Here is a 21,442-nt window from a genome sequence, read left to right as displayed (position 1 = left end):
CTTGTTGTTTGGTTTCCTGAATACTGTTGGACAAGAGAGCAAGATCATCAGCAAATACTAGACAATTATTAGATACAAAATACTACAATAACTCTTGCAAAAGTTTTAAGTAGTATATAGAATTGCATCTGACTTGTTCCAAACATTTAGATACAACATACAGGTGTCCCATTAAGTCTAAATATTGATACAAAGGTACCCATATTATGTACAAAACGATGTTTGGTATAGAGGCTAGATGACGGTTAATGATTAACTTTCGTTGAGGGATTAGATACACTGAACAAATAAAGGAATAAACATACACCAGAGGACAACAGGGGAAGTAACAGCATGGATAATAAGAGAGTCCCAAACAAGTTCATTAAGAAACAAAGCATTAATGTTTGCCAAGTACAAAGAGAAAACAAAGATAGGAATACACCAACGATTGGGCAAAACATATCCAACCCCTGACACAATAAAGAGTGTTAAAACAGCACTATACCTTCACAAGTTTTTGCACCTAAAGCAGTAGCTAGTAGTGAGAACAACAGAACACAGGGAAATCAAAGAGGGACACACACAGAGAATACATTGATGCTTTACTCTATAATAGTTACGAAAAATGGAGAACGTCCTGGAACAGGGACCACAATCCAGGTCGTAATAAACAGCTATTGGACCCATACATAGAAAAGGTTGTTTCCTTTGCTATAAGATAGCTATGAGAGAATGGTTATTAGAAGAGGAAGAAAGAGAAAAGAGGATATTCAACTGAAGTCCATAGTAACCAGGACTATTTATGGAAAAATTGTAGATATTTATACTGATTCAGTTAGTGAAGTATCTTTAATGTCACAAGAACTAGTACATGCTATAAAAACCAAATTGCATTTCCAATGTTACCAGTTATAAGAGTATATTTAGTAGGTATTACTGGAAACAAAGGTAAGCCTCTGAAGTATGAAATGAGAATACCTATCACTATAGGAAAACACGAGTTCTAACAAACTGTATTAATAATGATGAAAATAAATGTACCTGTGTTACTTGGGTATGGATTGGTTGTTAAGGTACAAAGTAGTTGCCAATTCTGATACCAAGACCTTATTTTGTAATTTCAATGGAAGCAGTGGTAAAATGCCATATAACTCAGAATCTGAGACAAATACATCCACTATCTTAAACATGAAAATTCATTTGATTATGAATGCTCAGTTAGTTTCACACGACGAAATGGCAAATGACATACTAACTAGTGAAAGGCTGATATTTAACAAAGCTTATGAATCACCACTGTTACCCGCAGAACAAAAGCAAGAGTTATATAAAAATATGGCTAAATACAGTGAAGAATAAACAAACAAGCAGCCTTGAAAATTTCGTACTCTTACCATGTCCTCTTCCCTTCCCAGTATTAAATGATTTAAATAAATCTGTTCTTTTCATTAAAAATAAAATATTTAGTGTTGTGGATCTTAATTACTGTCTTCTTGGCTGAAAAGAGTAATTTATTAATTTTTAAGTAATGTGTGGCGTCTCCAGAGTGCAATCGAGCGCACTCAAGGTTAAAGTTCTTCTTAGCAGCCAGCGTACAAAACAACTTTTCAAGATTGTAGTTCTGAAAAAATCTTGGCACTGTGTTTCAAGAGCAAGTCAGACAGATACGATTCTGAACAACTATGATGGTCTGTGTTGGTAGGGCAAGTTCCACAAATTTTCACTTTTTACAAAAGATAATTTGTTCATTCAAATAGACTGTGATATTAAACAGGGATCACACAGTACTACCTCACATTTGAGATCCTAAGTCTTCTGCTTGCTTGCACTTTGTATCATAATTAGTAGGAGAGGAAAGATGATCATAATGTTCACTTCAAATATGAGAAAAAAATTTACCTTTTAAGATAACAATTATTACTTCATAAAACTTTCTTCTCAGTGTTCAACTATTATGGAATATATTCATCTTCTTACAAGAGAATATACTGACAAAAATTAATATTTTTTAATATCTTGCAGCAATGGCGGCTGTTGCTTCCTTTTTAACAATAGATGTACACCTTTGAAAATATGTCCTTCCTTAGTCAAGTCTACTATTAGAAAAAAATTATTAGTAAAGTCCTGGAATATACAAGTGTGTTAAAAATCATGGAATGCCAACAAGCCAATGACATTATTAACAACGCTGTGCTCTCACAGGTGAAAGCGATAATTCAGGTTATGAAGTGGTACTATAATACCAAATACCTATAAGCTTGAGAGCAGCAGATCAAGAAGAAATCAACAAAATGCTAAATAACCACATCATCAAACGAAGTTTGAGCATATATAATAATCCATTACGTGTAGTGAAAAACACTACAGGAGGGGCTCATTTGGTGCTGGACATGTGTACATTAAATAAACATACAGAAACCAAAAGGGACAGACCCATTAGTATACAGGAATTATTAACCAAATTTGAACAGGCCAAATATTTCACCTCCATGGATCTTACACATGGTTATGGGCAGATCAAGTTACATTATGACTCTAAAAAATATACTACATTTTTATTTGATGGAAAATCTTACCAATTTAGAGTATTACCATTTTGGTTAAATCTTTCAATGTTGGGTTTCATATGGGCACTCAATGAAACATTAAGTAAAGAACTGTCATAAGAACTCGTTGTCTGTGTAGCTGACATTTTGCTAGTATTGAAAAGTTGGGACGACCATTGTCATTTACTCACGAAAACTTTGCGAAGGTTGAATGAAAATGGGATAGCCACAACATTGTGAAAAATCACATTTTGCAAGGGAAGAATTAAATTTTTTGGGAAATTTAGTTGGGGTTAAGGGCACAAACCCACCCAGACAGAAACAGAGCTATACAGGAGTGACCGGAACCTCAAAATCTAAAACAGTTGCATTCACTTTTAGGATTAGCTGGATCCTACCATTTATACACACAGGGACAAGTATTGAATGATCCATGGTTGATATATCTTTTAAAGCAACGGTCTGTGTGGTTGTAGGATGAGGGTGTAGCGGAAGCTTTTACAAATACTAAACAGGCACTGGTAGATGCCCCTATTCTGTCATCCTGTAATAGTTGAACTGTTTAAGCTGGCCACAGATGCATCGGAGTACAGAATCACAGAGGAATTATTCTAAAGGGAGTGGAATCCCAAAATAGGGGAGCAAAGAACAATAGCACTTGCTAGCAGAAGTTTAAAAACACATGAAATGAACTGTACATCCATAGAGAACAAACTGTTAGCAATAGAGTGGAGTGCTGAAAAAATATCTCGGCTGTGTTTTTACAAGAATATCAACATAAAAATTAATTATATAAAAGGATTGCAGAATACAGGTCCCAATGCATTATCACAATTACTATTATGTTTGAGTGTTATTAAATGAACTAAACGAGCGGGAGTGATTTTTGCCATCAATTTTTTGGGATTAAGTTACACGAATAATGACATAAGGACTCTAGCCTTGAGGATAAAACAAGACATGAAAGAGGGTCTTTATTTTAATGATATTTATAACAGTTGCAAAGAACTATCATCACCCCACTCAGAAAATTCTGAGTGGGCGATGATAAAACATGCGTTAGTTTGGAAAGCACCTCAGATCAGTGAAGATGGAGACTATGTTTTCCATGTGATGTAGAAACATATTTTATACGGTTCATACACAAATGATATGGTCATTTTGGAATAAGGATGTGTATTACACACAAGTGTAAATTTTATTATTTCAAGAATATAACTCATAAGATAGTTACTATGTTAAGATCGTGTACAGTCTGTCAACTCATTAAAGAGGATAATAGTCATGTGCACTATAAACCATATGTGATAATTCGAAAAGAACTGCACAATTTAACGGCACTGGACTACTTTGGCCAATTACCCACAGGTAGGGGAGGAGTAAATTACATATCAGTAATGGTCGAATGTTGGTCAAAGAAAGTTAAACTTTATCCCATTAAACAAGCAAATACCACTGGACAGTATGTCCAAGGTGTTCAGCCTGACTGGGTTGCCTCCAAACACATCTCCAACGATTGTCTCATTGAAGACATATGCCACACTCATTGTTGAAGTGGATGTGATACCAATCATAAGCAGTCCATTCAGCATGTTGTTGGGCCCATTTGTACCACACTGCATGGTGTCGTGGTTGCAAAGATGGACCTCACCATGGACATCGGGAGTGAAGTTGCACATCATGCGGCCTATTGCGCACAGTTTGAGTCATAACACGACGTCATGTGGCTGCACGAAAAGCCTTGTTCAATGTGGTGGCACTGCTGTCATGGTTCCTCCGAGCCATAATCCATAGAGCAGTCATCCACTGCAGTAGTAGCCCTTGGGCGGCCTGAGCGAGGCATGTCATTGATAGTTCATGTCCCTCTGTATCTCCTCCATATTCGAACAACATGGCTTTGGTTCATTGCAAGATGCCTGAACACTTCCCTTGTTGAGAGCCCTTCCTGGCACAAAGTAATAATGTGGACGAGATCGAACCGCAGTATTGACCGTCCAGGTATGGTTGAACTACAGACAATATGAGCCATGTTGCTCCTTCCTGGTGGAATAACTGGAACTGATTGGCTGTCGGACCCCTCAATCTAAGAGGAGCTGCTCATTGTATGGTTGTTTACATCTTTGGGTGGGTTTAGTGGCATCTCTGAACAGTCAAAGGGACTGTGTCTGCGATACAATATCAACAGTCAATGTATATCTTCACGAATTCTGGGAATCGGGGTGATGCAAAACTTTTTTTGATGTGTGTATTAACTGAAAAGGGCCCACAATTTATTAGCCATAATTTTAAAGAATTCTTTGCTTGGGAAGTGGTAGGACACATAACTATATCCAAGTACAGTCCACAAAATAATCCTTGGGAACATGTTATGAAGGAATTAGGACGACTGTTTAAAACATACTGTTCTATAAGGCACATCACCTGGGCACAACTAGTACTGGAATTTCCAGCAGTTCTTAATAAATTACTGGATTTGCCAAGAGGATTAGCTCCTGTAGAGATTATAAATAAAACCTTTATAGGATAGGCCTTGTTAAAATTGTTTACGTGGCGGAATTCACCGGTAATTGATGTCAAAAAGCTGCAACAGAAGTACACGAGAATCTGATTACACAGGCCCAAAAAAGAATCAGAGCTTTTAATGATAAGGCTATTAGGCCAAACTTACAAATAAATGATTTGGTATCAGTACATGATTTTCATCATAGCTCGAATTTATAGAAGGAAACAGGCAAATTTTTTCAGCTTTACACCAGTTCTTTTAAGGTTCAGAATATATCACATCCAAAAGCAGTATACCTTAACACTGAACAGGGCAAGGTAAATGATTAGACAATATAGATATGATTAAAAGATTTAAGGTCCCAGGAGAGTTTGTGCCCTTTGCAAAATCACTGGATTAACAACCACCAGACATACAAATTAAATTGTTTCCGTCTTCCTATCTCACTTTCCTAGGGGCAATTTCTATCTTCTTTGACTATTCTAATATCTTTTACTAATATTATATATTATACTATCACTTCTTCAGGAAATAGAACCACTAAAAAAAGATTGATCCAACACCTGTACATGTAGTGTTTAGTATGTATTAAATAATAGTTGCATTGGTATGTTTACAAAGACAGCCATGAGCTTAGTTAATAAACTTTACTATAAATTAACATTTCTAGGAAAATTATGAAGATGTGCAATGTACACATAACACACAAAAAGCCAAGAACAAGAATGATTTTAGCTCTGTTTTCATATGATTGTAATAGAAAGTGGAGGAAGTTCAACACCCCCCATTCGCTTCACCTGGTCATCCTAGGACCTCTGCCTCAAGGATGGCTACACCAATACCTTCACTCACATCAAACCTATTGACCACCAACAACAATACTTCCACTTTGACAGCTACCAATCACTGTGCACCAAGCAGTCCCTTCCACGCAGTCTAGCTGCCCATGAATGCCACACTTTTAGTGGTGAGCAGTCTCTCTCCAAATATGCCACAGATCTCACTGAGGCATCCAAAGACTGAAAATACTCAATCTTGTCCAGAAACAGACCTCCCTTGCCTTGTCTCACCAGTCATGTACCAGCCTCACATAAATGTATCCTTGTCCATCCCTGCTCCCAACCCCTTGCCTCATAGGTCATATGCCTGCAATAGGCCCAGATGCACTACCACCTAGCTGTCACTGGCATCTCTGCAGTGCTGCAACCACTGTGCTGCATTCTACATTGGCATGACAACTAACAAGCCATCTGTTCGCATGCATGCCCAATGGAAAACCGTGGCCAAGAGGCAGCTGGACAACCCAGTTGTTGAACATGCCATCCAAAACTATGTGCTCCAGAACCTGTGCCATTTACATTCTTCCCACCAACACCATCTTTTCTGAATTGCGCAGGTGTGAATCCTCCACACAACACTACATCTGTTCCTCTAATCCCCCTGGCCTCAACAATTGCTTCTGCCTGTCATCCACCTGCCTATTTCCTTCCCTGCTCCCATTCCAGTACTACAAATGCCTTCTACCACATCAATGAACCTACAAAGACCTTACCTCTCTCCCTCCCCTCCCCCTCTCCCTCCCCTCCCCCTCTCCCTCCCCTCCCCCTCTCCCTCCTTCTTCCCAAGGCACAGCCACATGACGTTGTACTTAGCAACCCTACTGTGTCCCCGCCCCAAAGTCCTGCACATTCCCAAAGGCAGCACTGGCGTCTTTCCCTCCCCCTATCCTGCTATCCCCTACCAAGCATACATTCTTTCCTTATGCTCCTTACCCACCTCAATTAGAATACTGCTAATGTCACACACAGTTACAATTGGGTCTCAGTACCCAGAGACAGTATTTGTGTGTGTGTGTGTGTGTGTGTGTGTGTGTGTGTGTGTGTGTGTGTTTTAGAGAGAGAGAGAGAGAGGGAGAGAGAGAGAGAGAGCTCATGAGTCTCCTGCTTTGACTATGTTAAAGATATGTAAATTGATTGTTGTTGTTGTTGTGGTCTTCAGTCCAGAGAGTGGTTTGAAGCAGCTCTCCTGCTACTCTGTCCTGTGCAAGCTTTTGAATCTCCAAGTAACTACTGCAAACTACATCCTTCTGAATCTGCTAAGTGTATTCACCTCTTGGTCTCCCTCTACGATTTTTACACTCCGCGCTGCCCTCCCAATACTAAATTGGTGATCCCTTGATGCCTCAGAACATGCCCTACCAACTGATCCCTTCTACTAGTCAAGTTGTGCCACAAATTCCTCTTCTCCCCAATTCTGTTCAGTATCTCCTCATTGTCCGCAGCTCGTGGTCTTGCGGTAGCATTCTCGCTTCACGAACACGGGGTCCAGGGTTCGATTCCCGGTGGGGTCAGGGATTTTTCCTGCCTCGAGATGACTGGGTGTTGCTGTGTCGTCTTCATCATCATCATTCATCCCCATTACGGTTGGAGGAAGGCAACGGCAAACCACCTCCACTAGGACCTTGCCTAGTAAGGCTGCACGGGTCTCCCGCGTCGCTCCCCTACACTCTGTAAAGGAGTATGGGACTCATCATCATAATCATCATCTCCTCATTAGTTACGTGGTCCATACATTTAATCTTCAGCATTCTTCTGTAGCACCACATTTCCAAAGCCTCTATTCTCTCCTTGTGTAAACTATTTATCGTCCATGTTTCACATCCATACATGGCTACACTCCATACAAATACTTTCAGAAAAGATTTCCTGACACTTAAATCTATACTCAATGTTAACAAATTTCTCTTTTTCAGAAACGCTTTCCTTGGCATTGCTAATCAACATTTTATACCTCTCTACCTCGACCATCATCAGTTATTTTGCTCCCCAAATAGCAAAACTCATATACTACTTTAATGTCTTATTTCCTAATATAATTCCCTCAGTATCACCTGATTTAATTCACCTACATTCAATTTATCCTCATTTTGCTTTTGTTGATGTTTATCTTACATCCTCCTTCCAAGATACTGTCCATTCTGTTCAGCTGCTCTTCCAGGTTCTTTGCTGTCTCTGACAGAATTACAATGTCATTGGCAAACCTCAAAGTTTTTATTTCTTCTCCTTGGATTTTAATTCCTACTCCGAAATTTTCCTTTGTTTCCTTTACTGCTTGCTCAATATACAGATTGAATAACATTGGGGCTAGGCTACAACACTGTATCACTCTCTTCCCAACCACTGCTTCCCTTCCATGCCACATGCTGCTCGAATCTTATAACTGCCATCTGGTTTCTGTACAAATTGTAAATAGCCTTTCGTTCCATGTATTTGACCCCTGCCACCTTCAGAATCTGAAAGAGAGTATTCCAGTAAACACTGTCAAAAGCTTTCTTTAAGTCTACAAATGCTAGGAACATAGGTTTGTCTTTACCTAATCTAGCTTCTAACATACTTAGTAGGGTCAGAATTGCCTCACATGTTCAAACATTTCTACGGAATCCAAACTGATCTTTCCCTAAGGTCGGCTTCTTTTTTCCATTCGTTTGTAAAGAATTTGTGTTAGTATTTTGCAGCCATGATTTATTAAACTGACAGTTCGGTAATTTTCACACCTGTCAACACCAGCTTTCTCCGGGATTGGAATTATTATATTCTTCTTGAAGTCTGAGGGTATTGCGCCTGTCACATACAGCATGGTAGAGGTTTGTCAGGGTTGGCTCTCCCAAGGCTATCAGTAGTTCTAATGGAATGTTGTCTACTCCTGGGAACTTGTTTCGACTCAGATCTTTTAGTGCTCTGTCAAATTCGTCATGCAGTATCATATCTCCCATTTCATCTTCATCTCGTCCTCTTCCATTTTCATAATATTGCCCTCCAGTACATCGCCCTTGTATAGACTCTCTATATACTCCCTCCACCTTTCTGCTTTCCCTTCTTTGCTTAGGACAGGCTTTCTGCCTGAGCTCTTGGTATTCATACACGTGGTTCTCTTTCCTCCAAAGGTCTCTCTAATTTTCCTGTAGGCAGTATCTATCTAACCCCTAGTGATATATGCCTCTACATCCTTACATTTGTCCTCTAGCCATCACTCCTTAGCCCTTTTGCACTTCCTGTAGATCTCATTTTTGAAATGTTTGTATTCCGTTTTGCCTGCTTCATTTAGTGCATTTTTATATTTCCTCCTTTCATCAATTATATTCAATATCTCTTCTGTTACCCAAGTATTTCTATTAGCCCTTGTCTTTTTACCTACTTGATCCTTGCTGCCTTCACTATTTCATCTCTCAAAGCTACCCATTTTTCCTCTATTGTATTTCTTTCCTCCGTTCTTGTCAATCATTCCCTAATGCTCTCTCTGAAACTCTCTACAACCTCTGGTTCTTTCAGTTTATCCAGGTCCCATCTCCTTACATTTCTACCTTTTTGCAGTTTCTTCAGTTTTAGTCTACAGTTCATAACCAATAAATTGTGGTCAGAGTCCACACACTGCCCTTGGAAATGTCTTACAATATAAAACCTGGTTCCTAAATCTCTGTCTTACCATTATATAATCTATCTGAAACCTTCCAGTGTCTCCAGGCCTATTACTTACACACACACACACACACACACACACACACACACACACATAATGGATGGAGCACTTCCTTTCGCACCGATCACCTGCCACCCTACCTAAAACCTCTTTCCTCATTACCTTAGCCAGCTTCATCCTGACCCACAACTTCTTCACTTTTGAAGGCTAGACATACCAACAATTAAAGGGAACAGCCATGGGTACCAGGATGGCTCCCTCGTACGCCAACCTATTCATGGGTCACTTAAAGGAAGCCTTCTTGGTTACCCAGGCCTGCCAACCCAAAGTTTGGTACAGATTTATTGACTACATCTTCATGATCTGGACTCACAGTGAAGAAGAACTCCAGAATTTCCTCTCCAACCTCAACTCCTTTGGTTCCATCAGATTCACCTGGTCCTACTCCAAATCCCATGCCACTTTCCTTGACGTTGACCTCCATCTGTCCAATGGCCAGCTTCACACGTCCCCCCACATCAAACCCACCAACAAGCAACAGTACCTCCATTATGACAGCTGGCACCCATTCCACATCAAACGGTCCCTTCCCTACAGCTTAGGTCTTCGTGGCAAATGAATCTGCTCCAGTCCGGAATCCCTGAACCATTACACCAACAACCTGATAACAGCTTTCGCATCCCGCAACTACCCTCCCGACCTGGTACAGAAGCAAATAACCAGAGCCACTTCCTCATCCCCTCAAACGCAGAACCTCCCACAGAAGAACCACAAAAGTGCCCCACTTGAGACAGGATACTTTCCGGGACTGGATCAGACTCTGAATGTGGCTCTCCAGCAGGGATACGACTTCCTCAAATCCTGCCCTGAAATGAGATCCATCCTTCATAAAATCCTCCCCACTCCACCAAGAGTGTCTTCCCGCTGTCCACCTAACCTTCATAACCTCTTAGTTCATCCCTACGAAATCCCCAAACCACCTTCCCTACTCTCTGGCTCCTACCCTTGTAACCGCCCCCGGTGTAAAACCTGTCCCATGCACCCTCCCACCACCACCTACTCCAGTCCTGTAACCCGGAAGGTGAACACGATCAAAGGCAGAGCCACGTGTGAAAGCACCCACGTGATTTACCAACTGACCTGCCTACACTGTGACGCATTCTATGTGGGAATGACCAGCAACAAACTGTCCATTTGCATGAATGGTCACAGGCAGACAGTGTTTGTTGGTAATGAGGATCACCCTGTGGCTAAACATGCCTTGGTGCACGGCCAGCACATCTTGGCACAGTGTTACAGCGTCCGGGTTATCTGGATACTTCCCACTAACACCAACATATCCGAACTCCGGAGATGGGAACTTGCCCTTCAATATATCCTCTCTTCCCGTTATCCACCAGGCCTCAATCTCCGCTAATTTCAAGTTGCCGCCACTCATACCCCACCTGTCATTCAACAACATCTTTGCCTCTGCACTTCCGCCTCGACTGACATCTCTGCCCAAACTCTTTGCCTTTGAATATGTCTGCTTGTGTCTGTATATGTGTGGATGGATATGTGTGTGTGTGCGAGTGTATACCCATCCTTTTTTCCCCCTAAGGTGAGTCTTTCCGCTCCCGGGATTGGAATGACTCCTTACTCTCTCCCTTAAAACCCACATCCTTTCGTCTTTCCCTCTCCGTCCCTCTTTCCTGACGAAGCAACCGTTGGTTGCGAAAGCTTGAATTCTGTGTGTAGGTTAGTGTTTGTTTGTGTGTCTATCGACCTGCCAGCGCTTTCTTTCTGTAACTTACCAAATGAAAGCGTTGGTATGTCGATAGAGACAATAACAAACACACACACACACACACACACACACACACACACACACACACAAATTTCAAGCTCTTGCAACCCACGGTTGCTTCATCAGGAAAGAGGGAAGGAGAGAGAAAGACGAAAGGATATGGGTTTTAAGGGAGAGGGTAAGGAGTCATTCCAATCCCGGGAGCGGAAAGACCTACCTTAGGGGGAAAAAAGGATAGGTATACACTCGCGCGCGCGCGCGCGCGTGCGCGCACACACGCGCACGCACACACACACACACACACACACACACACACACACACACACACACACACACACAAGCAGACAAATTTCTGGCACGAGTATGAGTAGTTTGAAATTGCAATCATTTTTGTTGTTTTCTACTTCTAGTTTCCCTTAAGAAAGAAATGTTTAGAAACCAATGAATAATGGACAGGGAACTGTGGTTTTCTTTTTATCTTCTCCATATATTACGCATGCTCCAATTGTTAAATCTTTCAAAATTTGGTGTAATGATAATATTCTGCTTCCTCAGATGTTGTTAAATTAATTTCTGACTATGTTTTTCAATCAAACAACACTCATTTTTCTGGCAGACCTAGTGTAATATTAACTTTCATTTTCCATTTTTCTTATTTCCTGATATTTGAGTTTGCTGAAAACTGCTGCATTACATTGTAATTGGTTATTTAATGAGTGCCACACATGGGCATAATGGCGTGGGACAGACTGTACGGTTACAAATTAAAATAGCTACATGCCTGCAGTATTTTTACAGTTATGTTAGGACTGTCAACATTTAAGAACAGTGTATTAGTTCTAATCAAAGGATACATCATTGATGATAACGATGCAACACGTAACTTCTCCTGTAATTGCTGAACTTCTGAAGAATACTGTTTCATTCGGAGACGGACTGCTGATGAGAGAGATGCATAAAGGTGAGACGTCTTCTGCTCAAGACTTCGAGCAGTCAACTGTTCCATTATCTCCCTATACAACTTCTCACAATCCTCATGTTCTTTCAGCCTGCAACACAGAGAAAAATTCAAGAGAAATTCTCAACATACGAAGGTGATCATGCAGGGATACAAGTCAAGGGAGACACAGCTGGCATGGAAATGAGAGGAACCAATAAAAAGAGAAAGAATAAAGTAGTATCATGCACAGTTTCCCTTTCAACTTAATACTTGATAAAACAATATAATTTTTAGGAAAGAAAAGAAAACCTCAACTGCCTTGTCACTTTTTTTTAAAGAAGTTTGTGTCAATAAATATGTGTTTCTCTTTATTTTAAAGGTCTTAAATTCAGTAACTTCTAAATCCCATGTGTGGCCTTTAAATGGGTAAAGAACTTCATGAATAATCATTGGTGCATAATTAATACAAAAATTTATGAAGTAATAAGATTAGAATGGATTTTAAATTGAAAATATATATTATAAATAAGATACCTAAAAGCTTGTAATAATCATTCTTAATTAAATGACACATAGTACACAGCACAAAAACAAAACATCAACAATTGCTTGCTTTTAAAATTTCAGCAGCCCACTTGAGATTAATGTCAGTGACCAAACAAAGACTCAGAAGGATTCTGCTCTATGTTGCATGTTTGTTGCTGTGTGTTCGTTGGTATTACAGTTACTATAGGTTTATTTACTGATTATCACTTTTTATTTGTAGTTCTCTCAGTTGCTACATATTGTCATTTACGTCATTTAGAGATAGTGAATGGAGCAATGGACACTGAAAAATGGAGTGCCAAGTGGAGAAATGAGAACATCTCTGACTTATTCTTCTGTCTGAGTTCAATAGAGAGGTGAGAGCAGCGGAGGTAGCTAGAAACATTTGCAGCACTGTGAATGGAGATAATGGCATTGGATATAGCATGGCATGAAAAAGTTTTTCTCATTTACACTTGGACTGATCACCGTACAGGTCTGCTGAGTGCTGTTGGCACACAGGGTGCACTCTGCCCTTGTGAGGTCAACTGAGGAGCTACTTTATTGAGAAATAGCAGCACTGGCCAAGAAAACAGTGGCTGTGAGAGTGGTGTGCTGACCATATGCCCCTCTGTATCCATATCTGCTGACACCTTAGGGCTGAGGATGACATAGCGGCTTGTCGGTACTGTCGGGCCCGTCAAGGCCTGTTCAGGATGGTGATTTCTTTCTTTCTTTGTTTTTTACTCTACATATTACGGAAGAAGATCATTTAAACACATTAATCCACAAAGGTCATAACAGAGTACTCGACAACTGGCAAATGTGATGAACTGTGATCATTTTACCATTGTGAAACATTTGCACGCAATGGGAAAAGTTAAAAAAATCTGGTGTATGGGTACCACATGCTCTAAGCCAAAAATCACAAAAATCAGCAGATGGCCGTATGTGTATCTCTGTTTGCTCGTCATCAATTGGCTCATGAACACCACCAACCATTCCTACCCTATACCATTACTGATGACAAGAAGACCAGGAAGACAGCTGGAACTGATCTACTCCCTGATAATGAGTGCCCGCATTCTGCAAAAAGAAAACTATACAGGAGTTGGATTGGGAAGTCACTCCACATCCACCTTATTCACCTTACCTTGCCCCCTCAGATTTTCCACATTCTCCGCACTCTATCAAATAACCTTAAACAAACTTCCTTTCTGGATGAAAATGCACTCCGAACATGGCTCGACGAGTTATTCACCTCAAAACCACGTGATTTCTAAAATCGTGAAATCTGAACAAGAATATATTATTGATAACTGAAGTCTCTGTTATGAGTATCTGGTGCGAATATTAAACTTATACAAAAACGTTATGAACTTATGCACCAACCCAATACTTATATCAATACAAAATTGTATGCTAAAATACACTGTATATCATGCTGCAACGATCTAATATAGTTTTATGTCTGCATACGCAAATTATAGGGTGTACTCTTTCTGAATTTGTACATGGTCCAATACTGGAAAGACAGGCTTCAACTGCCACATACACTCCTGTTTGTTGATAGAGCTCTAGGTGGCATACCTGTTTTAGCTGAGGTGGACAAATTAGAAATGGCCATAAAGGAAGTCATAGAAAAACATTCCACTGGTTAACATTACAAACAGGTATGTAACTAGCATCTGTTCACAGTGGTGTGCACGAACTCGAACTGAAACCTTACTAACTAATGTTAGTGCATCGACTGACCTACTCCGGTACTTTTTTGAGAGAAAGGCTCAATGGATATTTTACGCTAGACATTGCAAGAATACACAGCATCAATGCATATATGACAGTGTTAACATGTTTATGAGTATATAATTAAACCTTGTTGGTTCTCTGAAAAAAGGTTGCAATACATGGTACACATACAAATCAGACATTATGGTTTGGTGGAAAATGATCAGTCCAATAATTTGAGTTGCACTAATTGCACACCATACTCCTGTTTATCGTCATATGAGATTCTTTTTAACTGATAAAAATTTTCAGTACTCCAACATTCACATACTATATGATGCACACGTGCATTATCAGAAAAAGAGCACTTCAGGATCAGTCTCTTCATCATGCATAGACTGCAATAGCAGACTGCAGTAATGACATTGAGCACAGTTTCTGAATTGGTCAGTTGATGCACTATCATTACTTTGTTAATGTTTGGAGTAGATGCTACTAATATAACAGTCAGAAATGCTACATGCAGCAATGATTTTCTCCGACTTCTGCCTAAGGCAACTCGTAACTGGTAGAGTCCAGGCAAGAGTGTACGAAGCAAAAAGAGCTTGCTCGTAATGGTTCCCACACAATGGGATACAGACTAGCATCAGTGATAGAACACCCTGTTTTATTTCAAAATAAATAAACATCCAGTCACTGCATGTGTCAAAAAATCTAGCCCCTACTGGATGTCATATACTCTTAGTCTTCCAATGTCCTGAAGGGACAGAGAAAGGTATCTGCTGACCTTTATTCTCACTTGAAGTCAGAACCACAGAGACGAATCACTTTCGGATAAAGCTACACTGAAGCGCCAAAGTAACTAGTACAAGCATGCATATTCAAATACAGAGATATGTAAACAGATAGAATATGGCCCTGCAGTCAGCTTTGCCTATATAAGACAAGTGTCTCGCGGAGTTGTTAGATCGGTTACTGTCGCTACAATGGTAGGTTATCAAGATTTAAGTGAGTTCAAACGTGGTGTCCTAGTCAGCGCACAAGCGATGGGACACAGCATCTCTGAGATAGCCATGAACTGGGGATTTTCCTGTACGACCATATCAGAAATCCAGTAAAACGTCAAATCTCCGACACTGCTGTGACTGGTAAAAGATCCTGCAAGAACGGGACCACAAACTGAAGAGAATCGTTCAATGTGACAGAAGTGCAAGCTTTCCACAAATTGCTGCAGACTTCAATGCTGGGCCATCAACAAGTGTCAGCTTGCAAACCATTCAACGAAACATCATAAATATGGGCTGTCGGAGCCAAAGGCACACTCGTGAACCTTGATGACTGCACAACACAAAGCTTTACACCACACCTGGACCAGTCAACACTGACATTGGACTGTTAATGACTGGATACATGTTGCCTGGTCAGACAAGTCTCGTTTCAAATTGTATCAAGTAGACGGACGTTTACCGGTATGGAGACAACCTGATGAATGCAAGGACTCTGCATGTCAGCAGGGGATTGTTCAAACTAATGAAGGCTCTGTAATGGTGTGGGGCATGTGCAGCTGGAGTGATGTGGGACCCCTGATACATCTAGATACATCTCCGACAGGTGACACATAGGAAAGCATCCTGTCTGATCACCTGCATCCATTTATGTCCATTATGCATTCCAATGGACTTGGGCAATACCAGCAGGACAACACAACACCACAAACATCTCTAATTCCTACAGAGTGGCTCCAGCAACACTCTTCTGAGTTTAAACACTTCCAGACAGGAACACTATTGAACATATCTGGGATGCCTCGCAACATGCAGTTCAAAAGAGATCTCCACCCCCTTGTACGCATACAGACTTATGGACAGCCCTGTAGAATTCATGGTGTCAATTCCCTCCAGCACTACTTCGGACATTAGTCGAGTACATGCCACGTCATGCTGTGGCACTTCTGCATGCTCGTGGGGGCTCTGCATGATATTAGGCAGGTGTACCAGTTTCTTTGGCTCTTCAGTGTATATAGAAGAGGGGGAAAATAATAAAAAATAAAAAAAACAAGTCTCACATATGTTACACAATATGTTTGAGACTTATGAAGAATTACATAGATTATGATTATTATTTTTTATTGTATTTGTGTGCAAATATTAACTACCTACAAATTAAGTAGCAGTGTATTAAACAGTTGGGCTTGAGTGTGATAGTATAATTATGGTTACGGTAAAGCACTAAAGTTGTAAAGCATTACTGGGAAGACACTGCTGGCTAGCAGACTAAAACGGGCAGGTTCAGTAGGTTATTTACAAAAATTCTGTGTTTTTGTGCACATGTCACCCTTCCTTCACAAAGAGCAAATGTTGTGTTGTAAGAGGAAATGTTGTGTTGTAAGACCACTTGTTGAGTGTAAATGACTGCGGTAAGTGGATGTGGAGTTTCAGTGTTGTTAGTGTGTGTGTGTGTGTGTGTGTGTGTGTGTGTGTGTGTGTTTTGAGTTTACGGGTTTTCAACGCAAAGGTTGTCAGCACCTTACCTACATTAAATGAAACAGATGTGGATAAAATACCTAAAATTGTTGTACCAAAGTGAGGAGAAGACCTACAAAATGACATTCTTACCCTCACTCCCATCTCACTCATATTGCTCAACACAATCACTTTATCTCACATGCTTTAAAACAATGGAGAAGGGTGAAAGGTGCTAGACATCAGACTAAAACAGAAGTAAAACTGCAGAATAACTAAAAGAAAGGCAAAGGAAAATGCAACTGACTGACCACTTACAAAGAAACATGGCTGAGCCAATCACCTTGTACACACATTAACATCATCTCTCCACAATTTTTGGAAACAGGTTAGACAACTCACAAAACCTTCATTTGAATGTCACTTAAAATAGAGTGCACATCTGCCATTGCCCTCTGGTCTGAAAATAAAAAAACAGTCTAGTAAAATGTAGTGCACAGTGAACTGTATGCCACAAGCACCACATATTGAAGAGTCGTTGCGCTGGAGCACGAAGCCATGTGTCAATAGGACTACAGCCTATGTAAAGACGAGTAAGAAGGACCTCATCCCGTCTTTGTGGTTGGGAGAGATGCGCCACGGTGACACAATGGGATTTTCTAGACTCACCTTCCCATCAATGCATGACTCTGCACCTCAACAGTGAGGAGATAGCATGCAGAGGGATGGCAAACTGAAATAACTAAGGATAATGATGCGCTTCCTTGGCTGCTACATCTGCCCTTTCATTCCCTGCAAAACCTTCATGCCATGGTACCCAGCAGAAAGACACTGCCTTCCCCTGCCATTGTAGTTGGAAGAGGGTGTCCTGAATATTCTGTACTACTTTCTTTGCTGGGTACAAGCATTGGAGAGAGTGAAGGGCAATCAGTGAATCAGAACAGACAGGAATTTAGCACCTGATGCACATCTCATCTGCTCCAGTGTCCGCAGGTTTGCATATAAGTCTGCATCTAAGATAATAAAGTCTTGAGGCAGTTGGATCTGTGGAACACAATCAGGGAAAGCAACAGAGCAACCAATGGAGTCCTCATTTTGACCCACCCATAAAAACAGCTAAACTGTCATAACATAATGTGTTAAAAACATGTGCAGGAGTGCAACCTCTCCTATACTGCACTAAATCTAAAATTACTCTGGGCCTCTGCAGTAACCATGTAGGCAAGCAGCTAAAACCTTGGATTTGGGGTTTCATCTGCCCCATACCAAGTGACTGCAGCACATGGTGCACACAGATCTGAAAAAGCCTTATTGCTCACAGACGATTAGCAAAAACGCATTCCAGAGGTGTAGGATCAACAGTATGGTACACAGTTGAAGTCAGAGCCACAAGGAACTTACATGCCTGATGCACCGTGAGAAACAACTGCCAGATTGTGAGTGGCAGCTCCCCATCTTCAGTGTAGAGAGTAGGTACGGGGCTGGTCCTGTAGGCAGCCAAGGCCAGCCAAATCCCCTCAAAGTGGATAGCGTCAATAATCTTCAGGTAGGAAGGCCTTGCTGATGCATACACTGTGCATCCATAGTCCAGCAGTGAATGCACAAAAGCTCTATAAAACTGGAGCAGATGCACCCTGTCTGCTTCCCAATACTTGTGGATAAGGCACTTTGGTTTTCGCTTTCAGGTCTCTGAGGTGTCTTAACCACAACAGTTTTGAGTTCAAAATGAGGTCCAGATATCTCAATGAGTGTCTACAATGTAGACTGGTATCTTCATATGCACGTCAGGTAAATTAAAAATATGACGAGAATGATTAAAATGCATGCACATGTGCGTGCTCACACACACACACACACACACACACACACACACACACACACACGTATCTGCAGAAAACTGAAAACCCATCACTGCAGTCGACTCCTCTAATATCTGCAACTGATGAGACACTGTTGCCACACTGGAGGAGGAACAGAAAAGAGCAAAATCGTCCAATAATAAGGAGCATTGTATGCGACTCTGAACGGTAGACATGATACTGTTTATGGCTGTGGTAAAGAATATAACACTTAAAATATTGCCCTGAGACACACCATTCTCCTGCTCAAAACCATCAGACAGTGTGTCACCACCTCGGGACCTAAAAAACTTCTGTGGCATATGAACATAGGGAGATGGCCATTGATCCAGTTCTGCGAGAATGCTGTCTTCAATTACTACCATACACATTAATGATATCAAAAAATATTCTGATACAGTAATGTTTACGTAGGAAAGCCTGCTGAATAGCCACCTCTAGTAGTCAGGTTGTCGACAGTAGACCGTGATCTCCAGAATCCACACTCAGCATGGCTAAGGGGTTGCCTGGTCTCTAATACCCAGACCAGATGACAGCTAAACATTTGCTCCATGGTCTTTCCTATGCAGCTCATTAAGATGATACTCTGGTACCTACTGGGTATGTGCGTCCTTTCCTGGTTTGAGGAGAGGTATCAAAATGGGATCTCTCCATGAATTGCAGAAGTGACCTGTCTGCAATTTTAAATTCAAACATTCAAGGAGATTTTACTTTGACACTGCTGGCAAATGTTGAACCATGTATTACTGGATTCGGTTATGATCGGGTGCAGTATCATGAGCCTCAGACAGTGCTGATTCTAGCTCCCACATGCAGAAAGGGTGATTGTAACACTCAGAATTGTTGGATCTGAAGTCCAACTTGCCCTTCTCTACTGTCACACAGTAGCAGCAGAATGCCGGATCCTATATGCACTGAATGTAGTTTTTGCAAAATGCGCTGGGTGTTGTTTGGAGACACTGTTTCAGCACTGCTGCTATCAGTAAATGACTATTTAGTGGAAACCCTCTGGATGGCTCCCCTTACTTCTGCAGAACACACGAAATGGTTGATGGAGTCCAGGAACATTTGCCATGATTGTTTCCTGCTCTCCTTAATTATGCAACAAGCCTTGGCTCTCGCAACTCGAAAGGCTGTGAGGTTGTCTGCTGTCAGTTGGCATTTAAATTGTCAAATAGCTGCACATCTGTCCTGGATTGCTGAAAGGCACTCACCAGTCCACCAAGTTGCTGTCTCATAAGATTACCTGAAGGCTTCGGGATGGACAAGCCAGCAGCACGATGGATCACTACCAGCATGATTTGATCAACCCATTCCTGGGCGGTGCCATGGTGTTCGAACACAGCCAGCTGGCTGAACAGTGACCAGTTAGCCCTGCTGACCATCCATTGTGGTGGTTTCTGTTCGAGCATTCCTCCACCCAGTAGGTGAATGCGGAGTGGGAATTGGTCACTGGACTGAAGGTTATCAATGACTTACCACTAAACAGAGACTGTGATGGCTAGGAGGGGGAGGGGGGTCTAACATTTTTGACGGTGATTTAAAGCATGAAGTAGACGCACAAACTTCCCGCTTCTTTTATACGAGGTGACTTACTTGAGATTCGCAGCCGATCTTCTGTGCTGGCTAGCTGGTTGCTGGAAAACTCTCTTGACTTTGTCTCCGTGGAATGATGCTAGGTACAGGAATATTTAAGCCTCTCTCTCTACTTGTGAAATAAGTAGATACACGAACTTTACTTTTCATCAACCAATGGTATATTTGAACTCCATACAGATTAAAATTCTCACTTTCCACTTACATATATGACTTCCAGTAAGTCACTCGCTCTGTTCAACATCAGAAACAAATTTAATTACATTTATAAAAGAGATGGCTTAATAACCACGACTATTTTACATGAATCATAAAATAGGTCTTGCCTCTAACAAGGCTGGATTAATAGTTTTCAAGAGTACTTTCTTAAATTGTTCTTGTTTCACGTAACAATAGCCAGTGACACAATACGCACAGAGTTGCCTCTGCGGTTCTTCCTTACACATGCACTAACACATATATGGATTGTTTGACAGGTACTTGTCGGTGCCGTTCGGCCGCCGCGTCTACCTTCTTCCCACGACTGATTTTAAACCTGCACACACAGACATGTGATGTGCAGTAGGTAAGATTTTACCATCCCACACTCATATCTACAATATCGTGTGTTCGAAACAGTAGAAAGCTGAGTGGTTCTAGAATTTACACAGAAATTCTCAAATCGGTGCAGGGGGCAGAATGACTTAGTAAACAGCACAGAAATGAACGGGAGCATGCACAACTTGTGAGATGTCATGAGGCTCCCCAAAACCCAACCTCAAGGGCAAGTAGAGGTTGAGTCCCACAATACATGATGGGCACTGAAGTCTCCTAGGAGAAGAAATGGTTGATGGTGTTGTTCGATAAGTGAGAGCCTCAGAGTCTGTTGCATCTGGTGGAGGTAAATACTGTGAGCAAACAGTGATTCTCTGACACACATGAATTTCAACAGCAACTGCTTGCAGGTCAGTAGTTACAGGAAGAGCAAGAAATTATGTGGAGAGCAGAGGAGTGGTGTGCACTATTTACAAACACAGCAACCCCTCCCTTGGTCCTTTCC

At 41.1% G+C, this 21,442-nt stretch overlaps 1 protein-coding gene across 1 annotated transcript in view; it reads right to left on the bottom strand.

The window, feature by feature from the left end:
• LOC124607301 (syntaxin-8) overlaps positions 1–21,442 on the bottom strand; it is a 66,723-nt gene that overhangs the window by 31,897 nt on the left and 13,384 nt on the right. The window contains exon 2 of the mRNA XM_047139595.1: positions 12,148–12,342. Coding sequence (XP_046995551.1) covers positions 12,148–12,342 — 195 coding nt within the window. The remainder of the gene's footprint in view (positions 1–12,147; positions 12,343–21,442) is intronic.

This window comes from Schistocerca americana, chromosome 3 (assembly GCF_021461395.2).
Source record: "Schistocerca americana isolate TAMUIC-IGC-003095 chromosome 3, iqSchAmer2.1, whole genome shotgun sequence".
NCBI lineage: Eukaryota > Metazoa > Arthropoda > Insecta > Orthoptera > Acrididae > Schistocerca > Schistocerca americana.
The sequence above is the reverse complement of the archived record's forward strand: the minus strand, read 5'-3'. Positions and strand labels throughout refer to the sequence as shown.